At 44.3% G+C, this 22271-nt stretch overlaps 1 protein-coding gene across 1 annotated transcript in view; it reads right to left on the bottom strand.

Annotated features, from left to right (window-relative positions):
- The window catches only part of COL4A1 (collagen type IV alpha 1 chain), a 153839-nt gene that overhangs the window by 75179 nt on the left and 56389 nt on the right, over positions 1-22271 (bottom strand). The window contains exon 2 of the mRNA XM_050766582.1: positions 17510-17569. Coding sequence (XP_050622539.1) covers positions 17510-17569 — 60 coding nt within the window. The remainder of the gene's footprint in view (positions 1-17509; positions 17570-22271) is intronic.

Below are 22271 nucleotides of genomic sequence, written 5' to 3' on the forward strand. Positions count from 1 at the left end.
CAGGAGATCGAGATCATCCTGGCTAACACGGTGAAACCCCGTCTCTACTAAAAATACAAAAAATTAGCTGGGTGTGGTGGTGGCGCCTGTAGTCCGAGCTGCTTGGGAGGCTGAGGCAGGAGAATGTCATGAACCCAGGAGGCGGAGCTTGCAGTGAGCGGAGGTCTCGCCACTGCACTCCAGCCTGGGCGATAAAGCAAGACTCCGTCTCAAAAAAAAAAAAAAAAAAAAAAAAAAAAGGAATTATAGTTAATAATACAAAAGCATGCAAGACAGTCTTCAGGTTTAAACCCTGAGATAATTGCTCACTGGCAATTAAGAAAAAACTTTAATTTTTTTTCTTAAAAATGTGTTAGATATAATTGTTTACAAAAAATGGGTTTTACAGGTGCCCTGCCAGGGGACATCCCAGGTCCCCATTCTCTGAGTGGTCCCGTAGCCCCTGCGGTTCCCTGCCAGGGCGTGCACAGCCGCACACAGAGCACCTCCAGGAGATGCTGAAACCCATGAGGCAGTGATTGGCATTCCCTCTAGTTCCCTCCCCCAGCACCTCGAACAGATGGCACAGGGTAAGTACTCAATATTTTCATGACTGGGCTGGGTGCGGTGGCTCACGCCTGTAATCCCAGCACTTTGGGAGGCCAAGGCGGGTGGATCACCTGATGTCAGGAGTTCAAGACCAGCCTGGTCAACATGGTGAAAGCTCGTCTCTCTTAAAAATACAAAAATTAGCCCAGCGTGGTGGCACATGCCTGTAATCTCAGCTACTCAGGAGGTTGAGACAGGAGAATCGCTTGAACCCAGGAGGCAGAGGTTGCAGTGAGCTGAGATCATGCCATTGCACTCCAGCCTGGGCGACGATGCAAGACTCTGTCTCAAAAAATAAATAAATAAAAATATTTTCATGAGTGAATCAGAAAAGATCCCAAGAAAATGATATAAATCTATAAGAGGGTACAGATTTAGGAACCCTATTTTCAAACGACTGCAAAAACAAGCACCTGCACTCCAAGTGAGCACGTGGAGCTCTGGACGCCCTGCTTTCCGTGCTCTCTCTTCAGTCACTGCATGGATGGGCAAAGAACCAAAGCCTGGAACCAGAAGATTCTGGTGCTGGCTCCAGCGCCAACCCCTGGGACGCTCTGAAAATCAGCTTTACCATCATCTGTAAGTCAGGGATGAGTCCACCTGCCTGGCTCACCTGGCAGCATGATTTTAAAAATCAAACGTGCTCAAGTATTCAGTTAAATGCTGCACAAATGGTTCTGAAAGAAACTGGTCTGACTGTACTGCTTTTTAAACACATAAATATTTTGTGTTTATTCTCACGATTTCTATGTCCAGCAAGCCAGCTGCATTTCCTCTGAAGCCACACAGTGTTTTAAAAGAGAATTAAAAGGACACACTGCTAGTGTTCCCACAAGTCATGACCTAGGAAGTATCTCATTCCTGTTTTTGTGGCTAAGACAGACATAAGAAAATTGGAATTTCTTGAGTATTTTAAAAAGATGACAGTTTCAAGAAACTCCCCCCTTTATCTTATACTCAAGGTTTTGTGCTTTCTCCTTAATAAATATCTCTGGAATTCATGCTGTTCAAGCCTAGAACATTCATTTATTCTTTCAGGTCAGCCTGGGTCTTAGTAAAGCTACCACACTCCTCCATGGTAAGTCTGTAAGTAGCTAATGACATACATAGGCCTGAAATCCCCAGATTACTTTCTTACCCCCAAGCAAGTTACTTGTCTGTATCTTATCACTGATAACATTTTCCCCCAGGATGCTGCAATAATTTCAATACTCCATTAATCATACTTGGAATCTAAGAGATAAGAACAGTTCTCTTGACTCCCAGATACACAATTGCCAGGTTAAAACTTGACAAACCAACTTTGCCCATAGAATACAATGTAATCTCGGCAGAGCTGGAGGTTTTACAAAACCCACTATTAGCCTAACCTCATTAATTTGAAAAAGCAGTAGTGAGATCAATCTAAATTAATAAGTAACTGAATTTCAATCTCTTTTAAGTAAACACCATTAATTGCTTTAAAACATATACACTCACCCAAAGAAAGAAATTAAGCCAACATCTTGAAGTTTTTTCTTTTGTGTTTTGCTTAAAATCTTGGCTTTAAAACTGAATAGATAAGAAAAGCACATAATTGCAAACTCAATACAAAATATTGGTGCATAATTAAGACGATAAATAGCTACTTCATAAATACTTAAAAATGGTCTTCCCTGAGCTGGTAAGCTCTCTTCACCTCAATGCTATTCATAAAATTGGCAAGCCTGTTTTCAAAAGATAATATGGAGCTATATTTTAATCCAAGGTGTGGCCCAATTATTTAAAAATTTTTATCAGTAAGATCTTACTTGATGCCATTTTCACTATGCCTAGTTTGTAGATGTTTTAAAGATTAAGCTTACAGTATCATTTCCTGCCTTTTTTTCTTAACTACTTAATGTCAATAGACTAAAATATTGAGATCTTTGGCTAGAAACTAAGATGTGGAACCAGACCAATTGGGTTATAGTTTGTAAATTATTAGGTATAAACTTTCTAACAAAAATAGATTGTAGAGTATATAAACATGTGATATTTTCCCATGTATATAGAATTTTTTTTTAAGTTATATCAAATGGAGGACAGATGACCAAGCATGGGTACGGCAGACACACACACACACAAACACACACACACACACAGAATCAGAGAGAGAGAGAAACAGAGAGAGAAATGAAGAGACAAAGACAGAGAGACAGAAAGAGAGAGAAGCTTCACGAAGAGGCACGTTGGGGGAACCTGATTCCCATGCCCCCTGACTCCCCACTCCCAGGGTCTGAGGTCTCAGACACATCACTGAGGCAATTTCTCTTTGGCAAGAGAGGGCCAGTCAGCCAAGTACCCTGAAATGGCCTTCCCTTGACTCCCAAATATACAATTGCCAACTTGTTGGAAACTCTGAGCTCTCATGGGAATCCTAACCCTACAGGCGCCCACCCTTGGTTCTCCACAGGGGGAATCAGCACTTTCTGTGAAGAAACGAGGAAAGTGGTCATCTTTTTAACAGCTATTTGATATTCCACATAAATATCCTGCTGTGGGTTAGGCCCAGAATTTCGGGATAACAAATAAGGCAAGGACGGGGAGGCAGCCCTGTCTCGGGTCTCCAGGGAACCCAGGGAGCCCCGCTGTGGAGGGACTGATCCCAGAGCTCTTCCTGGTCCCTATGGTCCCTAAATACGCCGTCCTGGGTGGAGCTACACCTCGCTGCACACACAGTCCTCAGGTGCCCATCTGAACGTCACCCTAGCTGGGCAAGAGGTGCACGGTGACAGGTGGGAAAGGCACGCACAGAGACATACACGCGCCTTACAGGACTCAGGAAGCGCAGCTGGGCGGGACCATCGCGGAGCACCTGCCAAGTCATGTGCTTCTGCAGTAAAATCACCCACACGCTTCCAGAGCTGACACTTACCCGCGATCAAGTTCAGGACGCCCCTGAGGAGTGGTGGGGCGGGGGCGGGAGAGGGGGTGTGTACATCAGGAACAAAATATTGGACAGGATGGAAAAGAACACTGTGTTCTTTCTTCTCTATCACTGGGTGAAGCAGATTCCTTTAAAAATCCAATTTTGAAGGGCACACACTGAGTAGCTTCCGTGCAAGGTTTTTAATGACTACCCACTTCCGGGTCCGTCACTACCCACTTCCGGGCCCGTCACTACCCACTTCCGGGCCTGTCACTACCCACTTCCGTCGCACCCCGCAGGCGGCTCCTGCGCCCCCTCCACGTGGCAGCGAGAACGGGGACGCCTTGGAAGGGAACACGTGACCCAGAATGCGAAAGAGCAGCCTCCAGGCTGGGGGACTCTTCTTTTAAACACGGGGAAGACACACATTTTGGATTAAGAATATAACTTCTTAAGCCAAGTGAGTGAGACAGGAAAGGAAAGGGATGTTTATACCAACTCCCATGTTCCGAAATTATCATCTATTTCCTCTTCCCTTTTGGTTCATGTTCTTATCCAATAGGAAGATCAAAGGAATGGCATCTGGTCAATTGTCTCCACAGGAGGGACAGTAATCAGAACAGTTGGTTAAGAAAGTCAGGCAAGATTTAAATAGAGTGACTTCAAGTACTAGTGTCCACTTCACATGCCCAGATAAAATGATTTTAGGAGTAAAATATGGAGAACCAAATTGATTAGCAAACGGAAAAAAAAACCACAGACAGTGAAAAAATGTAACAAAATTTCCCAGCTATGATTCCTTCGACTTGGGGATCATGATTTTTCAGAAAAGAAAAAGGGGAGGAAATCAGATGGCATTGGGGATTCAACAGACTTTGGTTTTCCCATCAGCAGATGTGAAGAGACAGGGAGGATGAAGGCGCATTGGCTCAATACTGCAGAGTCACCGCTCCCCTTTCCTCAGAATACATCACCGAAAACATAGCTGACACTGAGGATATATCTGCTTGTGAAGTCATCACCCATTATGGGCCTGACCTTCCTTCACTTCAAATGAGTGGACAGTTCTGACATGTACTGCATACCAAAGTTCTTTTCGGTAAAATAGCTTTAGCTGTAGAAAGGCCAGTAACAGCAGAGCATTGAAGTACCTCCAGCTTCACAGGAAAGATCTCAACTCAGAGGACATTAACATTTAGAAGGGTTTTAGAGGTCAGAGTCCCAACTCTTTCCTGTTAGGAGGTTTTCAACTTTAAATCTGAATGACTCAAATTTTTTCAGATTGAGAAATTTCCAGCCAATTACACAGTTACCTAAACACAGCTGGGATGCATTTTGTCATCACACATCACTGTACATGTGTGGTATGTCCTGCATCCCAGGATAATAAAAGTGCTGTGTTCTGAATGTCCATGCCCGCCCCCCTCAACAAATTCCTGTGTGGAAATTCTAACCCCTAAGGTGATGGCATGGAGGTGGGGCCTTGGGAGGTGACGCGGCTCATGAACAGAATTAGTATTCTTAGAAAAAAGACCCCAGAGAGAGTCCCCGCCCTTGCGCTGCCTATGAGGAAGGGGTTCACAGCTGAGCTCGAACCTGCTGGAGCCTTGATCTTGGACTTCCAGCCTCCAGCACTGGGAGGAACGCATTTCTGCTGCTGAAGCCACCCAGTCTGTGGTATTCTGTTACAGCATCCTGGGGAGACTAAGAGGAAAAGAAAAAACCCTATGCCTATGCCCTGTAAAAGGTCAGTAATTTCCTTGGGCCCCACTTCTGACCTTCACCCTCTTGTGGGTGACTTCTGCCAGCTGGCCTTGGCTCTCACTCCACAGTCACCACCCTCCTAGCTTGGCCCACCAGCTCTCCTATCCCCTCCCACAGCATCAAATCCACACTGAGTGCCCAAGAGCAGCACCCTCCAAAACCCCCAACTCAGGAAAAAGGAGCAGAGCCAAGCCCGAAGCAGGTGGACAATCAGGAGTCCATTCAGGCCACATGGTGGAGGGCTAGGGGGTTCCCGAAGAAAGTGTGTGTGAGTGTGTGCGTGTGGTGTGTGCGTGCAAGGTGTGTGTTCTATGTGTATGTATGTGGTGTGTGTGGTACGTGTGCATGGTAAGTGTGCGTATGTGTGTGTGATGTGTGTATATGTGTGTGGTGTGTGCATGTATGTGATGTGTGCATGCACGTGATGTGTGCATGCACACATGTGAGGTAGAGAGGACAAAGCACACAGGTGGCAGGCGCCAGTCATCAGGGCTTGTCGTGATGCCCTGGAAAATCACACAGGTGTACATGAGCCCTGAACAGAGAGAAAGGAAAAGTGGATGGGAAATTTCCCAGTTTCCAAGATTGAGAAATTGTGGTGGGAGGAACAGAAAGGGCAGAAATTTTATAAAGGAAAGAAGGGTAAAGGGGGCAAGTGAGGTGGGGCAGGATGGTCCAGCTCCTCTACAACCACAGAGAGCCTCCCCAGCCTCCTGTAGAAGCCACTGCACTTCCGGCCCCCACCACACCCTGCCCAGGTCCCTATCAAAGGCCCCCAAAGAAGAGAACACCACTCTGCTTTCTGCCCCAGTCACGCCGGTGTGCTCTTCCTCATGTTGGCTGGAAGTCCCCCGTGCTATGTTCCTCTGCCCTGGCAGGCAGGACACCTGCGGAGCCACGGTCTCCTGCGAAGAAATGCAGGTTCCACGTGCAGAGGCAGAAGTGAGGCAGCCTCCAGCAGCCCAGAATCTCTGCTCCTAGGGCTCCCGATGTGTGGTCCAGGCAGGACAGGGCGTACTCCTTCACCCATGGCCTCTACATTCACATTCAGGGCAGGGCACCCAGCCTCTCCTCCCAATCAGTAGGCAGAATCCAACAACTGCCACCTACATGAGCCCCATCGGGATGATTAATGACATTGCGTCCATAAAACTCCAAGAACCCAGAGACAGGGTGCTGCATCCCAAAGCCGTGACTCAGAAAAACACACGGCATTCCAGCCCGCGTGGTGAGGGAACAGTCAATCTGGGAACAAGATCCACCGAGGTGCCTCTTGCCCTTGCCCAGGACATATCGATGAGATTGGGGAGCCCCACATGGGGACACAAAGAGACAAACAGTGACAAACAGTTTCACACTCATGGAGATGTGTCCTTTAACGTTCTAGAGTCTTGTGCGTGGAAGTGAGAAGGGGGAAGTGAGGAGGCACAGTTGTCCATGGACATTTCTCAAAGCACCAACATTTCCAAATCAGGAAAAGCCTGATAACAAACAGGGAAATGGAGTTTGGAGGCGTAGCTCATGGACCTCCGCACCTGAGTGGCTGCCTGAGCTTTTGGGGCCTGTGAATGACCGTTCGGTTTGCCCTTCCTGGCCTGCTGCAGATCAATTTCTTCCTGTGGGACATCCATTCTCTCAGCCGTGCCTTCTCCCTCCCCAGAGGTCTTAGCAGAGTGTTCACTTAGGGGTTCAGTTGTGCTATTACTGGCTAGCATCTTCCATCATGAACCTGTAAGGGCAGGCTCCAGGACTGCCACTGGTCACCACCCAGGCCCACTGGTACAGCAGGAACCCACAGGACAAGGAGGCACTGGGATGAGTGGACATTGGTTCTCCAGCTACTGGCTGTACTACAGACAGATGTCATTCCTTTACCAATCTTCTAGGGGAAACCACTTCAAAATCAAGCATATCGCCACATGCCACAGACTTGGGAACTCAAGTCTTGGGGTTGTGGATTTCTCACCTGGGAGGGCAAACTAATCTAAGGCCCTAACATGCTACAGTGGGACACCCACAGAGAATTCTCTGGTTAAGTCCTTGGACTCTAACAAGACGTGTGTAAGAAATTCACATCTATCATTCACTACCTTCACCTATTTGTTGAAATATCTAATAAAGGAGAAACTCTACCAAGGGTCTTTAACCCTTCTGATTTCATTACAGCTTTTTAGAAATTAGTCAGGAATCACTGTTAGTTTCTCGTGTCAGATTCTCATGTGAAGAAATCCAGAATCACTGAATTTGGGGCCAGTTGGCATTAAACTCATAAAACTATGTGATTAACCAAGGCTAAGCTATATCAAGTATACTTTTACCATATTTAATGGATTTGCCAAAGGAAGAAAAATCTGACAAAGGGGCACCACGTCCCCAGAGTCATCTGGTTTGCTCATTAACTCTGACTAATTCTTCCTTTGTTTAATTGCACATTGTGTTAACCCACTTCACGAGGATGAGGGTTCTGTTAATACCATTTTTGAGCGTGCAGTTCTCCACACCCACACTACATAATTATCTAGCATCACAACGTGCTGTCTAGAAACGTTTTTGAATGCTCAAAGTATTCTACCAACAAACAGAAGGAAAATCCCATTGCCCAGTTTTCATTTGTCAGGGTTTGTTTTAAGTTAAGTCTTTGATCTTGAATTAAAATATACACTCTCATTTTGCTCCTCTGAAAAGAAAGCTATTTTCCTGCCAGCCAATGTTTTGTCAAGATCATATTTACAAAAAATAGTTTTTCCCATAAATAGTCAGGACAGAGGCTGCCAGTGCTGGGCCACACCGATGACAGCCTGTACTCCCGGAGAGTGCTCTGGGCTTTAAAAGCCACGGCATGGGATCTGCCATTCAAGTTACTTCGTTTTCTGCTGCTCCTTCTGAACTGGGAAACAGAATCAGCTCCCTACTTTTAAAGCTGCACTAGATTCAGTGAGCTCCAGATACAGCTGTAAATCAAGAGCCATCGATTTGTATGACTGTCTCTCCTGAGTCTAACAGGTCCTACAGCGCATGGCAAAAGGGCAAACTTTGCGATGGGCAGAACTACAAAGTGGAGCTGGAAACGGGAACGTGCAGCTCACTCTACCTGTTTGGGAAGGGGATGTGTGTGTGTCAGTGACGTCCAAGGCAGAGGGGAGCCAGCGACGGGTGGGCCTCACGTGCAGAATAAAATAAACCATTTAGCACGGATCTGCCTCCAGGGGCTTTTCTAGGGTATGTTGTTGATATTTTACCCTTGGATTCAGGCATACTTTTTGAAAAAATTAATTGTTTTCAAAGAACTATCAAAAAAGACAGAAGTAGGTGAATGTGGGAACCCACGCTGATCACACGGATTCTCACGATTCCGTTGCCAGATGATGATTCATGTGCGGTATGTGGAAATAGGAAATAGGGGACATCTGGAAAAAAATCTTGGCATTGCAAACGCCAGACAAAACACGGAAAAGGAAAGAGAATGTATTCTATTAACCCATTTAGCCAGCCCACGGGAGGGGAGGGAAGACAACCTCGGGCCCTGCAGATGAGCCTGAGTGTCCAAGTCAGATACTTTGGGGGTTGGAATCCATTAGATGGCAACAACAAAGTGACATCTCACGCATGTTCCCCTTTGAATAATAGCTAGACCAAGCAAGGCCGGCCGAGGGGAGGGAGGGGTTTGGACGTCTGTAAGTACACGCACATCGGGAAAAGCTGTTGGCTACACAAACTCGCAGCAGGATTTGGAAAAGTCGGGGAATTGAAGAAAAGGAGAGTCGTTTTCCTCACATTTTAAGGGGTAATGATTCCGGAAATGGATGATAAAACCACAACGTTGATTAGAAATTTGGATGAAAACTGCAGGCAGACCTCCCAAGTGAGCCCATCTCATTTTCCCTCCACCAAAAGCATCCAAAAGCTACAAACACTACCTAATGGTCCTGCCAAGATTCTCAAAACATTCTAACATCCCTTTAATTTAGGTCCTGGGAGTGCTTCTGTTACAGATGGAACAGGTCCATTTCTCTGGGTTTCCAGGCTTCACCTGCGATTGCAAATACTTAGCTGGATGGGGATCCATGTCTATGTCTTTCTGTCCATGGATCTATCTAGAACTGAGCTAACAAGCACACTTTCCTCACATTTATTGCAACTTCAAGATGCAGCTCCTATTCACATGACATGCACATGTCCCCACATGATATTTTAAATTTCTTAAGTGTTTTTATGTACAGTATCCTTCATTCAGTTCTTTTAGCAACTCTGGGGAATTTCCAGGTCAGGGCACCCACGGAAGGTCCAGATGATACACTATCTTATTACAGGCTCTGAGACATCCCAGGGCAAAACAACAAATGTCCATTTAACCTGAACTCAGTTTTCCCCAAACGCCTGTGTCCTTGGAACCTCTTCCCGTTTCCATCCCGGAGGAAACATCTGTTGACATCCTAAAGATGGTCTGATGATCATATTTTGGGAAAGGCTAAACTAGACACTATTGTCTCTCAGGAATATTCAAAACATGTATAAACAAAGGCGTTCAACTGGCCTCAAAAATATTAGTAATTTCAAATATGCTTAATGTATGACCTAAACAAATCTCATATTTATTTTTTAAACCCCCTTAGTATTGTATACTAAGGAGTAATTTTCAGTGTGTTTTGATTTTATGGTATATATTTCACACCTTATAAGTAAGAAAATTGAATTTCTTTTTAAATAGACTAGATTTGAAATTCTCATGTCAAATCTGGCACAGTGCCTCTCACATATTAAGTACTTAATAAATTACTGTTCTTATTAATAACTCACCTTTATTAGTTCAAATAAATTAACTTATCCAAAGTTTCAAAGAGTCTACACAAAAACATTTGCTTTCATGTGCTTGAGTAAATAATTTGATATCTAAGAAGAAGCATAACATTTAAAACAATGGTTCATATAATTTATAGGAAAATTTTAATATTCTGTTAAAAACAACACATACAAGAAAGAAGACATGCAAGAAAGATAATCACACAAGAAGATAATGATTGTTCTTTAATAATTACTGGAGATGCAAATCTATTCTACACAGATACTAGGAATAACAAGGAATGAAAGGAGAAGAGCCAGTCCATCTATACAGTGGAATATTTAAAGCACTCTGTCCTTGTATGTTTTAATTTCATAATGAAAACATGGCTAAAACTATGTCTCTTGTTACCCATGTATAAATTAGAGGAAAGACCATGGAAATAAATATATTTATAAATTGAAGATTATTGAATTCTCCAAAAATATAAAGTACAGTCCCTGTCTCAAAAAGGAATTTCACCTAAGATTTAATTACAACTAAGAAAATACCCTAAATTTATGATCTTAGGGAAAAGTGAGTCCCTTACCTTTAAGACAATGTTAGATTCTAAGGCACTTTGACAATTGTTACAATATAGCACAAAAACGACTAGAATGTTGTAGATGATGTGTTAAAAAAACAGCATGCAAGCTCAAGCCTAAACTCCTTCTCATGTAGACGCTGCAATGTCTCTCGCATTGGGAGCTAATAAAAAATAATCAATGTAAAATGGCATATCTAACTCAACACACTGGAAGATGTGGCCTCTTCTTGTATTTAGGTATTAGATTTATGGCATTCCTTACTGATAATATTTTTCTCCTTATTTTGTATGGCCTTGAGAGAAATATACCAAGAATGCTTATTTTGCATCTCTCAAAGTGCCCAGCAAAGTAACAACTGAAAAACATGCGTTGATTAATTAATCATGTATCTAAGGATCGACAGAGGCAATCCCTCTCCAGCTGTAAGGAGTCTGTGAAAAGGGGAAAGAAGGCGCCTTTTCCAGGTGTGGAGGAGGCAGAGGCACAAGTCGATGACTGTGAGTCAAAGCGAGGATGCGTGAGAAGCAAGGCCATGCCCGCGTCCTGGGGAATCGCGGAGACGCAGTGAAGACCACCAGCCTAAACGCAGAGCGAGGAGCTTCCTGTGGAGTGGAGTCTACACCAGGATTTCTGAAAGGCAGGGGCCGTGGGGTGACCCAGGGCTCACGCTGGGGGTGTTTCTGCAGCCCTCTCACAGGCCTGAAACAGGCTTACTTCAAAATGCCTTCCCTTAGAGAGGTTTTATTCCTAATGCACAGGGAAAAGCACTCCCGAATGGGGTGGGATGCACGTTTTGCTGGGCTGGGCACCCCTAACCTGTCTCAGGAGGGGACAGTGGGGCAGGAGTGGCTGCTGACTGTCTGACCTGCCCCTTGTCACACGTGAGGGGCTTGCTGTGGGTTATTTGTTGAACCAGGCTGGAGGCCCAGGTTGACTCCTTTAGAACAGGAACTGGGAGGTCTGCCCAGGGCCCCAGAGGAGTAGGCTCATTTCTCTGCGGTCCTCCAGCAGTCCTCGCCGTCCCGACCCATTAGAGGAAGGCTTCAGAAGGCTTGCTGTCCTTGGCAAGTGGCCAGGGGCGCGGTGGGTCCACCACAGAGTAAGAGGAAAGGAACTTGCTCAAGACCAAGGGATATTCTGAGCCGTGTCTTCAGCTGGCCCAACTCCTCAGATTAGGATCTGCTTATCTGAAGAAGTAGAAACTGAGTCGTGCTCTGGTTAGTGCCTGAATCCTGTTATTCGTCTTTTATTAGCTATAGAAGATGGGTTAGTTCAGCGGTTCTTAATCCAGGGTGAGTGTGCACCCCCTACCCCTGCCAGGAGACATTGAGCAACAGCTGGAGATATATTTATGTCACGATTGCTGGGGTGGGGGTGCTCCTGGCATCTAATGTGTAAAGGCTGGGATGCTGCTCAACGTCCTACAATTGTCAGCCAGACCCACAACCAAAATTATCCCACTCAAACTGTCAATACCACCAAGTGGAAAAAGCCTGGGCTGGCTGGTTTCTTCCACTGTATCATAGATATTATAATAATGTGTACAAAACACACTCAGCCCCAGGCCTGGCCCAAGATACAGTCTCTTTCTCTTTCTTGCTCTGACACTCACAAGCCAGGATTTTTCTATCCTGGCCTAGATCTGTTGTGTAAAAGCAGCAGCTACAGCCGAATGTTGAGATGCGGAGAGAGACAGGTTTATACAGAAGTATGGCATGGACATACACCGATTGTGTCAAATATCCAGACGCTAAAGGGCTGGTAAAGCTACAAACTGTTTGCCGTAACAAGCGAAAGGGTATCCTGTACAAACTCAGCCCTATACAACATTAAATTCTTCCCAGATTTCCTGGGCCAGAAATGAAATCACTTCCAGATTGGCCACAGACTTCTCCAGCCCTTTCAAATCAGATAAGGTACACATTTTAGACAAACAGACAGCAAGGCCATTTTCAAAGTTCTCTGCCTGGAAAGCAATCTTGGGTTGTTCTATCTGATGACAATATTATTGCAGTGCAGAGCCAATGTGAACAGGAGCTGTGATTTATAGACAATCTAATTAGTAATAACAGGATAATGTGCTGCTTCTCTCCATCTTTGCCAAGGACCTGGGTATCAGCAGGGTTAAAGTATTACAAGAAGATGTGAGATACCCACACAGTTGTCACTATTCACTAGAATTGCTACAATTCTGCTTAATTAAGACTCTGCTCCCAAGACTGTGGCTTGAGAATGTCCCTTTTGAGAGTCACTATAGTAGAAACCCTCAAACCTTTGTTATGACAGCCTGTATCGACTGGTCCCAAGAGCTGTGTTCTCTGATTCATGCAGTTCAGTTAACATGTGTCTTCACACATGTGTGTGACAGATGAACCTAGTCTATATCCAAGCAAGCCTGGTGAATTAGTGAGGACGTGAGAGGCTGGGGTCCTGCTGAATCGGGGAAGTTGTCCCTTGATTTTATGCTCCAGGTCCCAGGGATCACTTCCTTTTCAGAAAGACTGTTGTATTTGTTTTCTCAACCGCTTCTCCTGGAATTTGATGATTTACTCTCGCCTTGTTATTTATTTATGTGCACCAGTCTTCCAACTCTAGTTTAACTTTAAATTCCCTTTTTTGGACACTGTAGGGTCACAGACTATGGTGATAGTGTTATGGAAACGTGGGCTCCCAGGTTAGATTATTTGAAAGACGTCTTGTGCAAACTCTATTTTAGCAAAACATAAATGGTTAATTTCCTTAGCAGATGATAGCAGTAACTTCTGGGAATGTGTTACCTTTTCTACTCTCTTAAATAGTTGAGAAAATCAGATTATCAAGCAAAAGAAGAGCTTAACTTTTGGCTATTTCCGTGAAGGCAAGCATTCAAAACCCTAATCAGTACGAGGAGATAGCATTCCCACACTGCTGCAGTCTCTGGAGAAGCACAGAGCCACTGTGTGCAAGGCCAAACTAATTACCTAACAGAAAACATCTGAAGATACGAGTGGCCTTCCAGGCAAGTGGGAAAATAAACAACTCAGCAAAGATGCTCTGAAATCCAGTAGAAGTCTGCTGAATTTAACTGCTGAACTCAGATCAAGCTACCTAGTATTTATTGATTACATGAAAACTATGAGATTATAATACTAGCAATGATCTGTTGCACTAAAATGTATTTATAGTGTCTACAGAATATAAGACATTTTGTCCATTCTGTCATATCTCCATAGAAAGCAGAACTTAGTCAAAAGAGATTTGTACTGGAGATATTCCAGTTTCTGTTGAGGATACTGATGGCTTGCAACTAATAGTGTCAAAGTGTTCTTCAAAGAGACTTGGGAAAATATGTCTCAGAAATAATAATTTCCAAATTTCTAAGGCTGTGACATTCTGACCCAGCTTGGTCACTTCAGCCGCATCTGAGCTGTGCCTCCTACTGTCCTGTTTTAAGAACAACCAATCAAAATCAATTTAATGTGTAGACATTTGGAAGTATTAAAATAATTTCTATGAGGATAGAAGGCGTTCAGTTGCAGCTCATCAGCAGACCAGTGCTTTAAACTAGTAGATTTGCATTCCATTATTCCAACCCCTTTAGTCATTTTGTTTTCACACTTGGTCGGCATTTCTAGGGCTGGGACTCTCTGAAAGTGGGTGGAAGGTGGTGGCCACTCAGGAGGATCCATTTCTTCTCCTGACCTGCCAGCCTAGAGTACATTTCTTTCTTGGCTGACTTTGGGATGACAGAAGGGGAACCAGCTCTGAAACCCTATCTCAGTGAAGCCTGAGGCATTTCACATCATTAAATTGATTATTTTAACAGGGCTTCCAAGACAATAAGGGGAAGTTTAAAATTTCCTCTGTCAGTGGGAGGAAGGGCTCTTCCCCCTTCTCAATGCTGTGTGAACCATAGGACCTGAAATGTTTATGCTCAAGATGAGAAAAAAATAGACCTTCTCTATTTTTGTTAAAATGATATAATACTAAACCATTCAGCTATTGTCCTAGGCCTAGATTTCAAGAGGCCTTCTGAACCCATTCAATCGTCATTGCCTTTTAAGTCACAAATTCAGAATGGTCTAAGGTAGAGCTTGCTAGCATTTTATTTTAAATGTTCTTTACAGAATTAAAAAAAATTTTTTTTAAACAGTAAGAACCCCAAAGTTGGTAATGGAGAAGTAGGAGTGTAGAGGAGCAGATCAGGCTAAAAAAAAGTCCTGGAGGTGCTGGGCTCCCTGGCCTGGGTCCCTTGGTGGGAAACCTGGCTAAGGCCACACAAGGAGAAGAGCAGGATCCTGCTCCTTCCATCCCAGTCCCGGCCTGGACTCTGCTGACTCCCAGTGTCAAGGCTAAAGCTGGCCCCTGTAGGAAGCTGGCATGGAACCTCCCTCGGGACACAACTTCCATATGGCCCCACAACTTCTCCGCCTTCCTGTCCTAAGCAGGGGGCAGGCCCCACACAGGCTCCAAGCCAGGACAGGCACAGACCTCGCCTGGGCGGAGGGGGCCGCCCCCAGCAAGGGCTCCTCCTCGGGCAATGTTGAGATAAAATGTTGGAAGCCCCTTTCCTTCAGGCCAGGTGCTGGACACCGCCTTCCCTGCCTCCCCCACACACATGTAGCCCACTCAGAGAGGAAGTGGCTTGGCGCTGAGGGGTGTTACCAGGTTGTGGAGATGTCAGTTGACAGGTAGGGAAGGCTGCACCCTATGATTCTCCCTTGTCATGTCTTGATGAGTGGATTTTTGGGAAAAACTGAAATAAATTAGGCTAAAAAAATTACAAGTTTTTCGGATTTTGGTTCTGAGTTAGAGCCTCACTCTGTTGCCTAGGCTAGAGTGCAATGGCGCGTTCTTGGTTCACTGCAACCTCGGCCTCCTGAGTTCAAGCTATTCTCCTGTCTCAACCTCCTGAGTAGCTGGAACTAAAGGCGTGCGCAACCACGCCGGGCTAATTTTTGTACTTTTAGTAGAGACTGAGTTTTGCCATGTTGGCCAGGGTGGTCTCAAACTCCTATCTTCCGGTGATCCTCCTGCCTCAGCCTCCCAAACTGCTAGGATTACAGGCATGAGCCACCATGCCTGGCCTAAAAAATATACACAAGTTTATAGATGTGGATAGAATAAGAAAGTCTGCAAAGCTCCAGAGCCGAGGAAGGGCCACCAAGGCCTGCTGGCTGGACAGAAGTAAATGGAAATGGAGGTGGACATCAACCCTCCTTTCCCTAGGAGGGAGCAGGGCCAACTTGGCTGCAGCCCTGATGCTTTCAAAGGCACATGGAAAACAGAGTAATCATGATATAGGCCTTAACTTCGTCTTTGTAGGTAGCCCAGAGCTCTCCATTGTATAATTTTAAGGACATTTTTATGAGTTTGGTGAGCTCACATGTATATTTCAAGTTAGGTTTTTAACAAAATGTCTGTGGCATGAGAAACACTTGCCTCTACTTTAAAATAACTTTTTCTTTTTTTTTTTTTTTTCAGATGGAGTCTCGCTCTATCGCCCAGGCTGGAGTGCAGTGGCCGGATCTCAGCTCACTGCAAGCTCCGCCTCCCGGGTTTAGCCATTCTCCTGCCTCAGCCTCCCAAGTAGCTGGGACTACAGGCGCCCGCCACCTCGCCCGGCTAGTTTTTTGTATTTTTTAGTAGAGACGGGGTTTCACCGTGTTAGCCAGGATGGTCTCGATCTCCTGACCTCGTGATCTGCCCGTCTCGGCCTCCCAAAGTGCTGGGATTACAGACTTGAGCCACCACGCCCGGCCTAAAATAACTCTTGAACATGCATACTGGAAACCACTAGAAACAATTCCAAAGTAAGAGAACAAACAGAGCATGAAGATAAATTAGAGTTGATAAGAAAAGATGTGATACTTTCCTTACATACTCCATTCATTCAAAAACCATCCAGGTGACACTACTGCCACCAACTATCAGGCATATTTTTTAAAATAATAATGTTGGCATTTCAGCAAACAGCCAAAAAGAAACCACAGAATTGTCTGTAAACTAGAATTTGCTGAATTTCAAAAGCATCAGTCTGTGGTCCCATAAAATCTCTGGCATCCCAGGGAGGGAAGTAAGAATTCACACGCTGGCCAGAATGACACCTTCAGTTTTCTGGAAACAGTATCCCACAGAGCACACTCCATTCTACAGGGTCCCAACCTGCTGCGCGCACCTGCACCAGAGGCCAAGTGGCTTAAGGTGGTGGTGTTTCCTCACGGCCACACCTGGTTTCCACGGTGACCCACAGATGGTACCAGGACGCTGCACTGTTCCCTGAATAAAAAACAGGCAGGCACCCTCTTTCCGACCAACTGAAATGCACACATTCAACTCGCCTTCCAGAGAAACTTATCTTTATCTGGAGCCCTGATTCTTAAATGAGAGGGAGGGGAAGAGTCTGCTTGGAAATATATTTTAATTTTACATTTGGGAAACACTAAGTTTCTCAAGCAATATTTTTATAAATAAATCTAAACAAGCGTGTGATGGATTAAAAGATGGTTTAAAAATACTAATTTGAAGAGAAGGCCCTCAAGTAAAATAGGACATCGTTCTTTTTCTGGAAAAATGCTAAAGTTAGTTCTTACACATCAATTCCAAAAAGTACAATAGATTCAACAGATTTTCTGCCAATATACTTGTTACTCTTAGAGTCAAAAAGGAAAATAAACCAAATATCTTTTTCTACGTCAATTGCCACATACTGTTACATTCTTTGGAGAATAGCTATTATAATAATATTACTACTCAGAAGTAATGTCAAGCCTGGTTGGGCTTCATTTGTATTGCTCTGGGGAAATTATCAAAACAGTAATCAGGCTTTCACCTGAATTGCTGATTATTTAGTTACTGTTAGTGTAGTACTTACTGTCCAATTCAAAAAGAAATGTTGTGATTTAAATTTTGGCAACTCACCTTTTGTCCCTTCACTCCATGGCAGTCACATTTGCCACAGCCAGAGCCAGCACAGCCACCCTGGAAGGAAGAGAAAACATCTTTAAATGGAAGAACACTTTCAAAGCGAGGCTGATATAAAAATGGAGATGGTTCTGGCATCCTGACTTGTTTATAAGCGAAGCCCGCCCTGTCCTTCGGACACAGTCTTATCTGCACTGGTTCTCATGGGGCCATCATGCAGTTCCACTTAGGGTGCAGATCCCCGGCCCAAATAGACAAAACAAAGATCCTTGAGTAGAACAAATCAAAGTGTTACACAGTCCAAAAAGTGAACAATGTCACCTATACACTTTGTCCTTTGTTAATTTCTATTTGAAGTTGGCTCCCTCGGGGATTAGTTTAACAGGGCACCACCCCTATTTGCAAAGCTACCAAAATGTCCATCCTTCTTATTTAGAGGTGTCAGACCTAAGACCATGGGAGGCTGAGAGCTTCCAATGGCGTGGTCCCAAGGGCACACGGGCATGCAAAAAAAGTTTGTACAGAGAAAGAATAAAGGAATGAGCTGATTTTTAAGCCCAAATCCTAAAGAACTCCTTTTTGAATTCAATTAAAGCTTGAATGTCCCATTAAAGAACAGTCAACAACAAAATATTCTTGTAGTTCACTTTTTTTTTTGAGACAAAGTGTTGCTTTTGTTGCCCAGGCTGGAGTGCAATGGCGTGATCTCGGCTCACTGCAACCTCCACCTCCCGGGTTCAAGTGATTCTCCTTCCTCAGCATCCCAAGTAGCTGGTAGTACAGGCACCCGCCACCACACCCAGCTAACTTTTTGTATTTTTAGTAGAGACGGTGTTTCATCATGTTGACCAGGCTGGTCTCAAACTCCTGACCTCAGGTGATCCACCCACCTCAGTCTCCCAAAGCGCTGGGATTATAGGCATGAGCCACGGTGCCCAGCCTGTAGTTCACTTCTAACATAAAATTTAATGTTAAAAATGCAAGGACACGAATCCAAGCCTGTGATAAAAGCTGGAGAGGAAGCGAGCTACCATGTGTTCAAACACCTATCAGGTGCCACGCACAGTCAGCTATCGTCCTATTTAATGATCATAACAATCATTTCAAGATGGGTAGTGCCATCCCCATTTACAGATGTGGAAACTGAATTAGAAGGTTTATTATAACATGCTAGAACAAAGTGGAAATTAGAACCCAACTTCAACTTCCATTATGTAAAACTGCCATCGCATGAAAAGACAGAAATATGTCGGTACATACACGCATTTGCAATTTCCTTAGAAGAATCCCAGTTTTAAACCATGACAGACACAGGTATTGTGGACGGAATGTAAAGAGGTATGAGATGAATAATCGGGTTAATAAGCTTTATTAGAGGCTCTGCTTTAAGTCTGATATAAACTGTTTACTTATATTCCACTTCAGGTGATTGTCATTTCCTGAAAACAAAATCTTGCCACTAATAGTATTGTGATCATGCAAAGTGTATATTTTTAACAACATATCCAAGCCTCAGCTGCATTGCCATGGAGACGTCTGCATAAAACAATCACATCTGGAGATATTTATTTTGTAAAGCTAAATCTGAACAAGTGCCTCCAAGACAGTAAGCTGTTCTCAATTTTATATTTTGGAAAAGGGAACAGCTGACAACAGTCCAAGCAAACTCCAGAGATGATGGGTCTGTGTTTTTCTCTGACTCACATTTTAGGCCATTTTCAGCCTACACTCTCATAACCTCCTAACATTTTAAATCAATCCATGTGCACAGATTTGCTTCATAATCTGGGTTGTGGTGACCACTGGGAGGCATCCAAAGAGATGAGGCGAAAAATCTGTAACCTGTGCTCCAGGACATTCTTCCAAAATGGACAAATACGAGTACTGAGAGACCTCACCAGAGGCACCTAACTCAGCCAGCACTGCCATGTGCCTAATCCCCAGGTGAGGGTCACCTGCTCCCTACCTGGCTCCTGCAAAAAGCTGACTGCATGTCTCTACTGTCAGGCTTACCACGTTTCTCCTTGTTTACTCCTGTGTCTCCGCGGCACCCCCTGAGGGCTTCGGGGGCAGCCCTACCTGCAGCTCACACCGGGCTCCCGGCTCCCGTAGCACTGAGCCTGATGTGAGCTGTGTTTCATCTAAGATGACATCAACTGTAAAACCCATACTAAGAAATAAAGAATGGCACTAATTAAACAATGACACATTATCAGTTGTTAGATCTATCCCAATTTCAGAGTTGTTAAAACATCAATAAATGCACATCTTAGAACTGATGAAATCAGGACCCAATTACAGTTGTATTCTTGGTGCTGTTACTGGTGTTGCCCATGTAAGCAACCTTAAATAACAACTGTAGATGGAAATCCAGTGGCACCGCACACCTCAACTCACGGTGCATTCATGCACAACTGCGCTGTGCAACAAAGCCCCAAACAGGGAACTCGGCAATGATTGCCTGACTGCTGCACATCACAGAGTAGCCAGGGAAGAGCCGGAGACTCTGGGGAGTGCGCTGGCACCTGGCACCTGGAGCTGTCCGGACCAGCTATTCCATCACCAGGTCATCTCCAAGTCCCTGGGGTTCCAGGACAGCCTCTTTGCTGGGATTATGCTACTGCCTACAACCTGTTTGCGTTTGAGACAAGTTCAGAGACACGTCTCTGTTCTTTAAACTCTGCTGTGTTTCATCCCCCTCTTACAGATATCAAAAGGAAAACCCACCAGGCTAAGTCTCATGTATCTGCTGAGTCCATTTAGGAAATGTCCAGCAGTCATCTGGGCTTAGCTGGCAGAAACTCAACACCAGCCTGAAGCAGTGTGGATTTTCGACTTGTGAGTCAATTGCTGCTTTCTGGGAGAGAGCAGATTAAGCAGGGATTCAAGGGATTGAAGCTGAACATGGCTATGTGGTGATCTGGAGTTTTCCGAAACGTTGATAAAATCTCAGCAGCTCATCTTTCTGCAGTTTGAGGGAGGTTATAAAAATGAATTTCCTGGAACTGTGCCCTTAAGCCATCCGTGAATGCCTCCATTGCCTGGGACTGCAGGTAAGAGGCTGCAGGGCTGTGACTGTGGACACTGGGGTCAAGGAGCTTCTTGTGCTTTTGGCACAGAAATACCCCTGGCAGGTGCCGGTGACAGGCGGGTGGGTAGTTTCACCCTGGGGACCACTTCAGGTACTAACGAACACTGAGGAAAATCAGAGATGAGAAAGGGCTGACCCCCGACCCCTGGCTTCCCCCACCACCTTACACTTTTTCATAAGCAAGTATTTTTTTTTAATCCCAGACCAAAAACAGCTATGGCTTTATTTGTGTAGGGAACTTTATTATCAATTCTGGCCCCAGAAGGCAATTCTAAAAAATGGATCATTCCAGAAATACCTAAATTAGGGTCAACTTTTCAGAACAAAAGATGTCTAAGACCACGATTTTTGTGTCACATTCTGGGTGGTCTAGCATTTTATGTAAATGGTTTTGTTAAAAACAAAAGAAAACAAACAAAAAAAACTAGCCTTTAGAATGACAAGAATGACAAACAAATATCCTAAGATGTATGTTTACTTGGTTAAATAAAATCTGTTTTGAAATATCACTATTCTGGTCCTTTCTGTTATATAAGGGCCTGTGCTGGGTTTCAACCTGGCATATCAAGGTATTTTAGCTGCAATTCAAGGGTTCACTGTTAAAAAGAAAAAAAAAAGTACAAAAGATGACCTGAGTACCCCTTTCACTCAGGTGTGAATCAAAATAAAAGCCTTAAGTAATGCAAGTCTTAATTCTCTGTTGTAAATTACTATGTTTAAAAGGGGTACATAAATAATGCAGGTTACCCAGGTTCACAATTACACTGGTGACCTGACATGTGAAAAGCGATGTCACCATTTCATCATTTCCTGAGAAATTACATCTTGTATCTGGACTCCCAGAAAAATCTAAAGCTATAAACAGACTGGTGGACTCCACCGGCCCCCTGATGGCTGCACATCTCAGGGCCTTTATGAGGGCTCTGCATTCTCCCCATGTCTGGATGACCCCACAGATGAGTTCCCATCCCATCTGTTTCAGATTCTAGAACGGGAATAACTGGAACATTCTGTGCGGTACTCGTCCTCTTCCTGGTTTTCCCCTCATTGATGTTCTCGGGTCAATGAGTTCCAAGTTCCTGGAGCAATGCCTGTGTTGTCTGCCTGTGAGGCACACACTTAACCCAAATGGTCATGATGACGAAAGTCGGTCACGAAGGCAGTCTCCACTTGGAAGACGGAGAATATGGCTGGGAGTTCTCAAAGGAAAGAAAGGTGAGGGTCTCGGTCTCTCTTATAGAAGTAGAACAGCCACGGACAACAGCAACACAGGTGCCCCAGACCAATGCAGAAGAAAAGGATCCCAGAAAGCTCTTGGAGTTGGGGGTGAATTTATTATTTATGCTCCTAAAACTGTAGACAAACTTCATGAAAACCAAGTCACTTTTGAAAGTCCTGTTAGCCTCTTCCCCGTAGATCATGTGGCCTACAGAGTATAAGAAGTTATCTCTAAATGGAAGCTGAACTGAATTAACTGTGTTTGAAACAGAAAAGAAAATAATAATAATAGTCCCCAATGGACTCTGTCAGACACACACACGCACGCATAACTCCAATAGCAGAGATCAACCTTAAACGAAAACAAAAAATACAATATGAAAGGAATGCAAAGGTACTACAAAGTAATCCCTAAACCAAATATCTTTTATATTCTCTGAAAGTCTCTTA

This window comes from Macaca thibetana, chromosome 17 (assembly GCF_024542745.1).
Source record: "Macaca thibetana thibetana isolate TM-01 chromosome 17, ASM2454274v1, whole genome shotgun sequence".
Classification (NCBI taxonomy): domain Eukaryota; kingdom Metazoa; phylum Chordata; class Mammalia; order Primates; family Cercopithecidae; genus Macaca; species Macaca thibetana.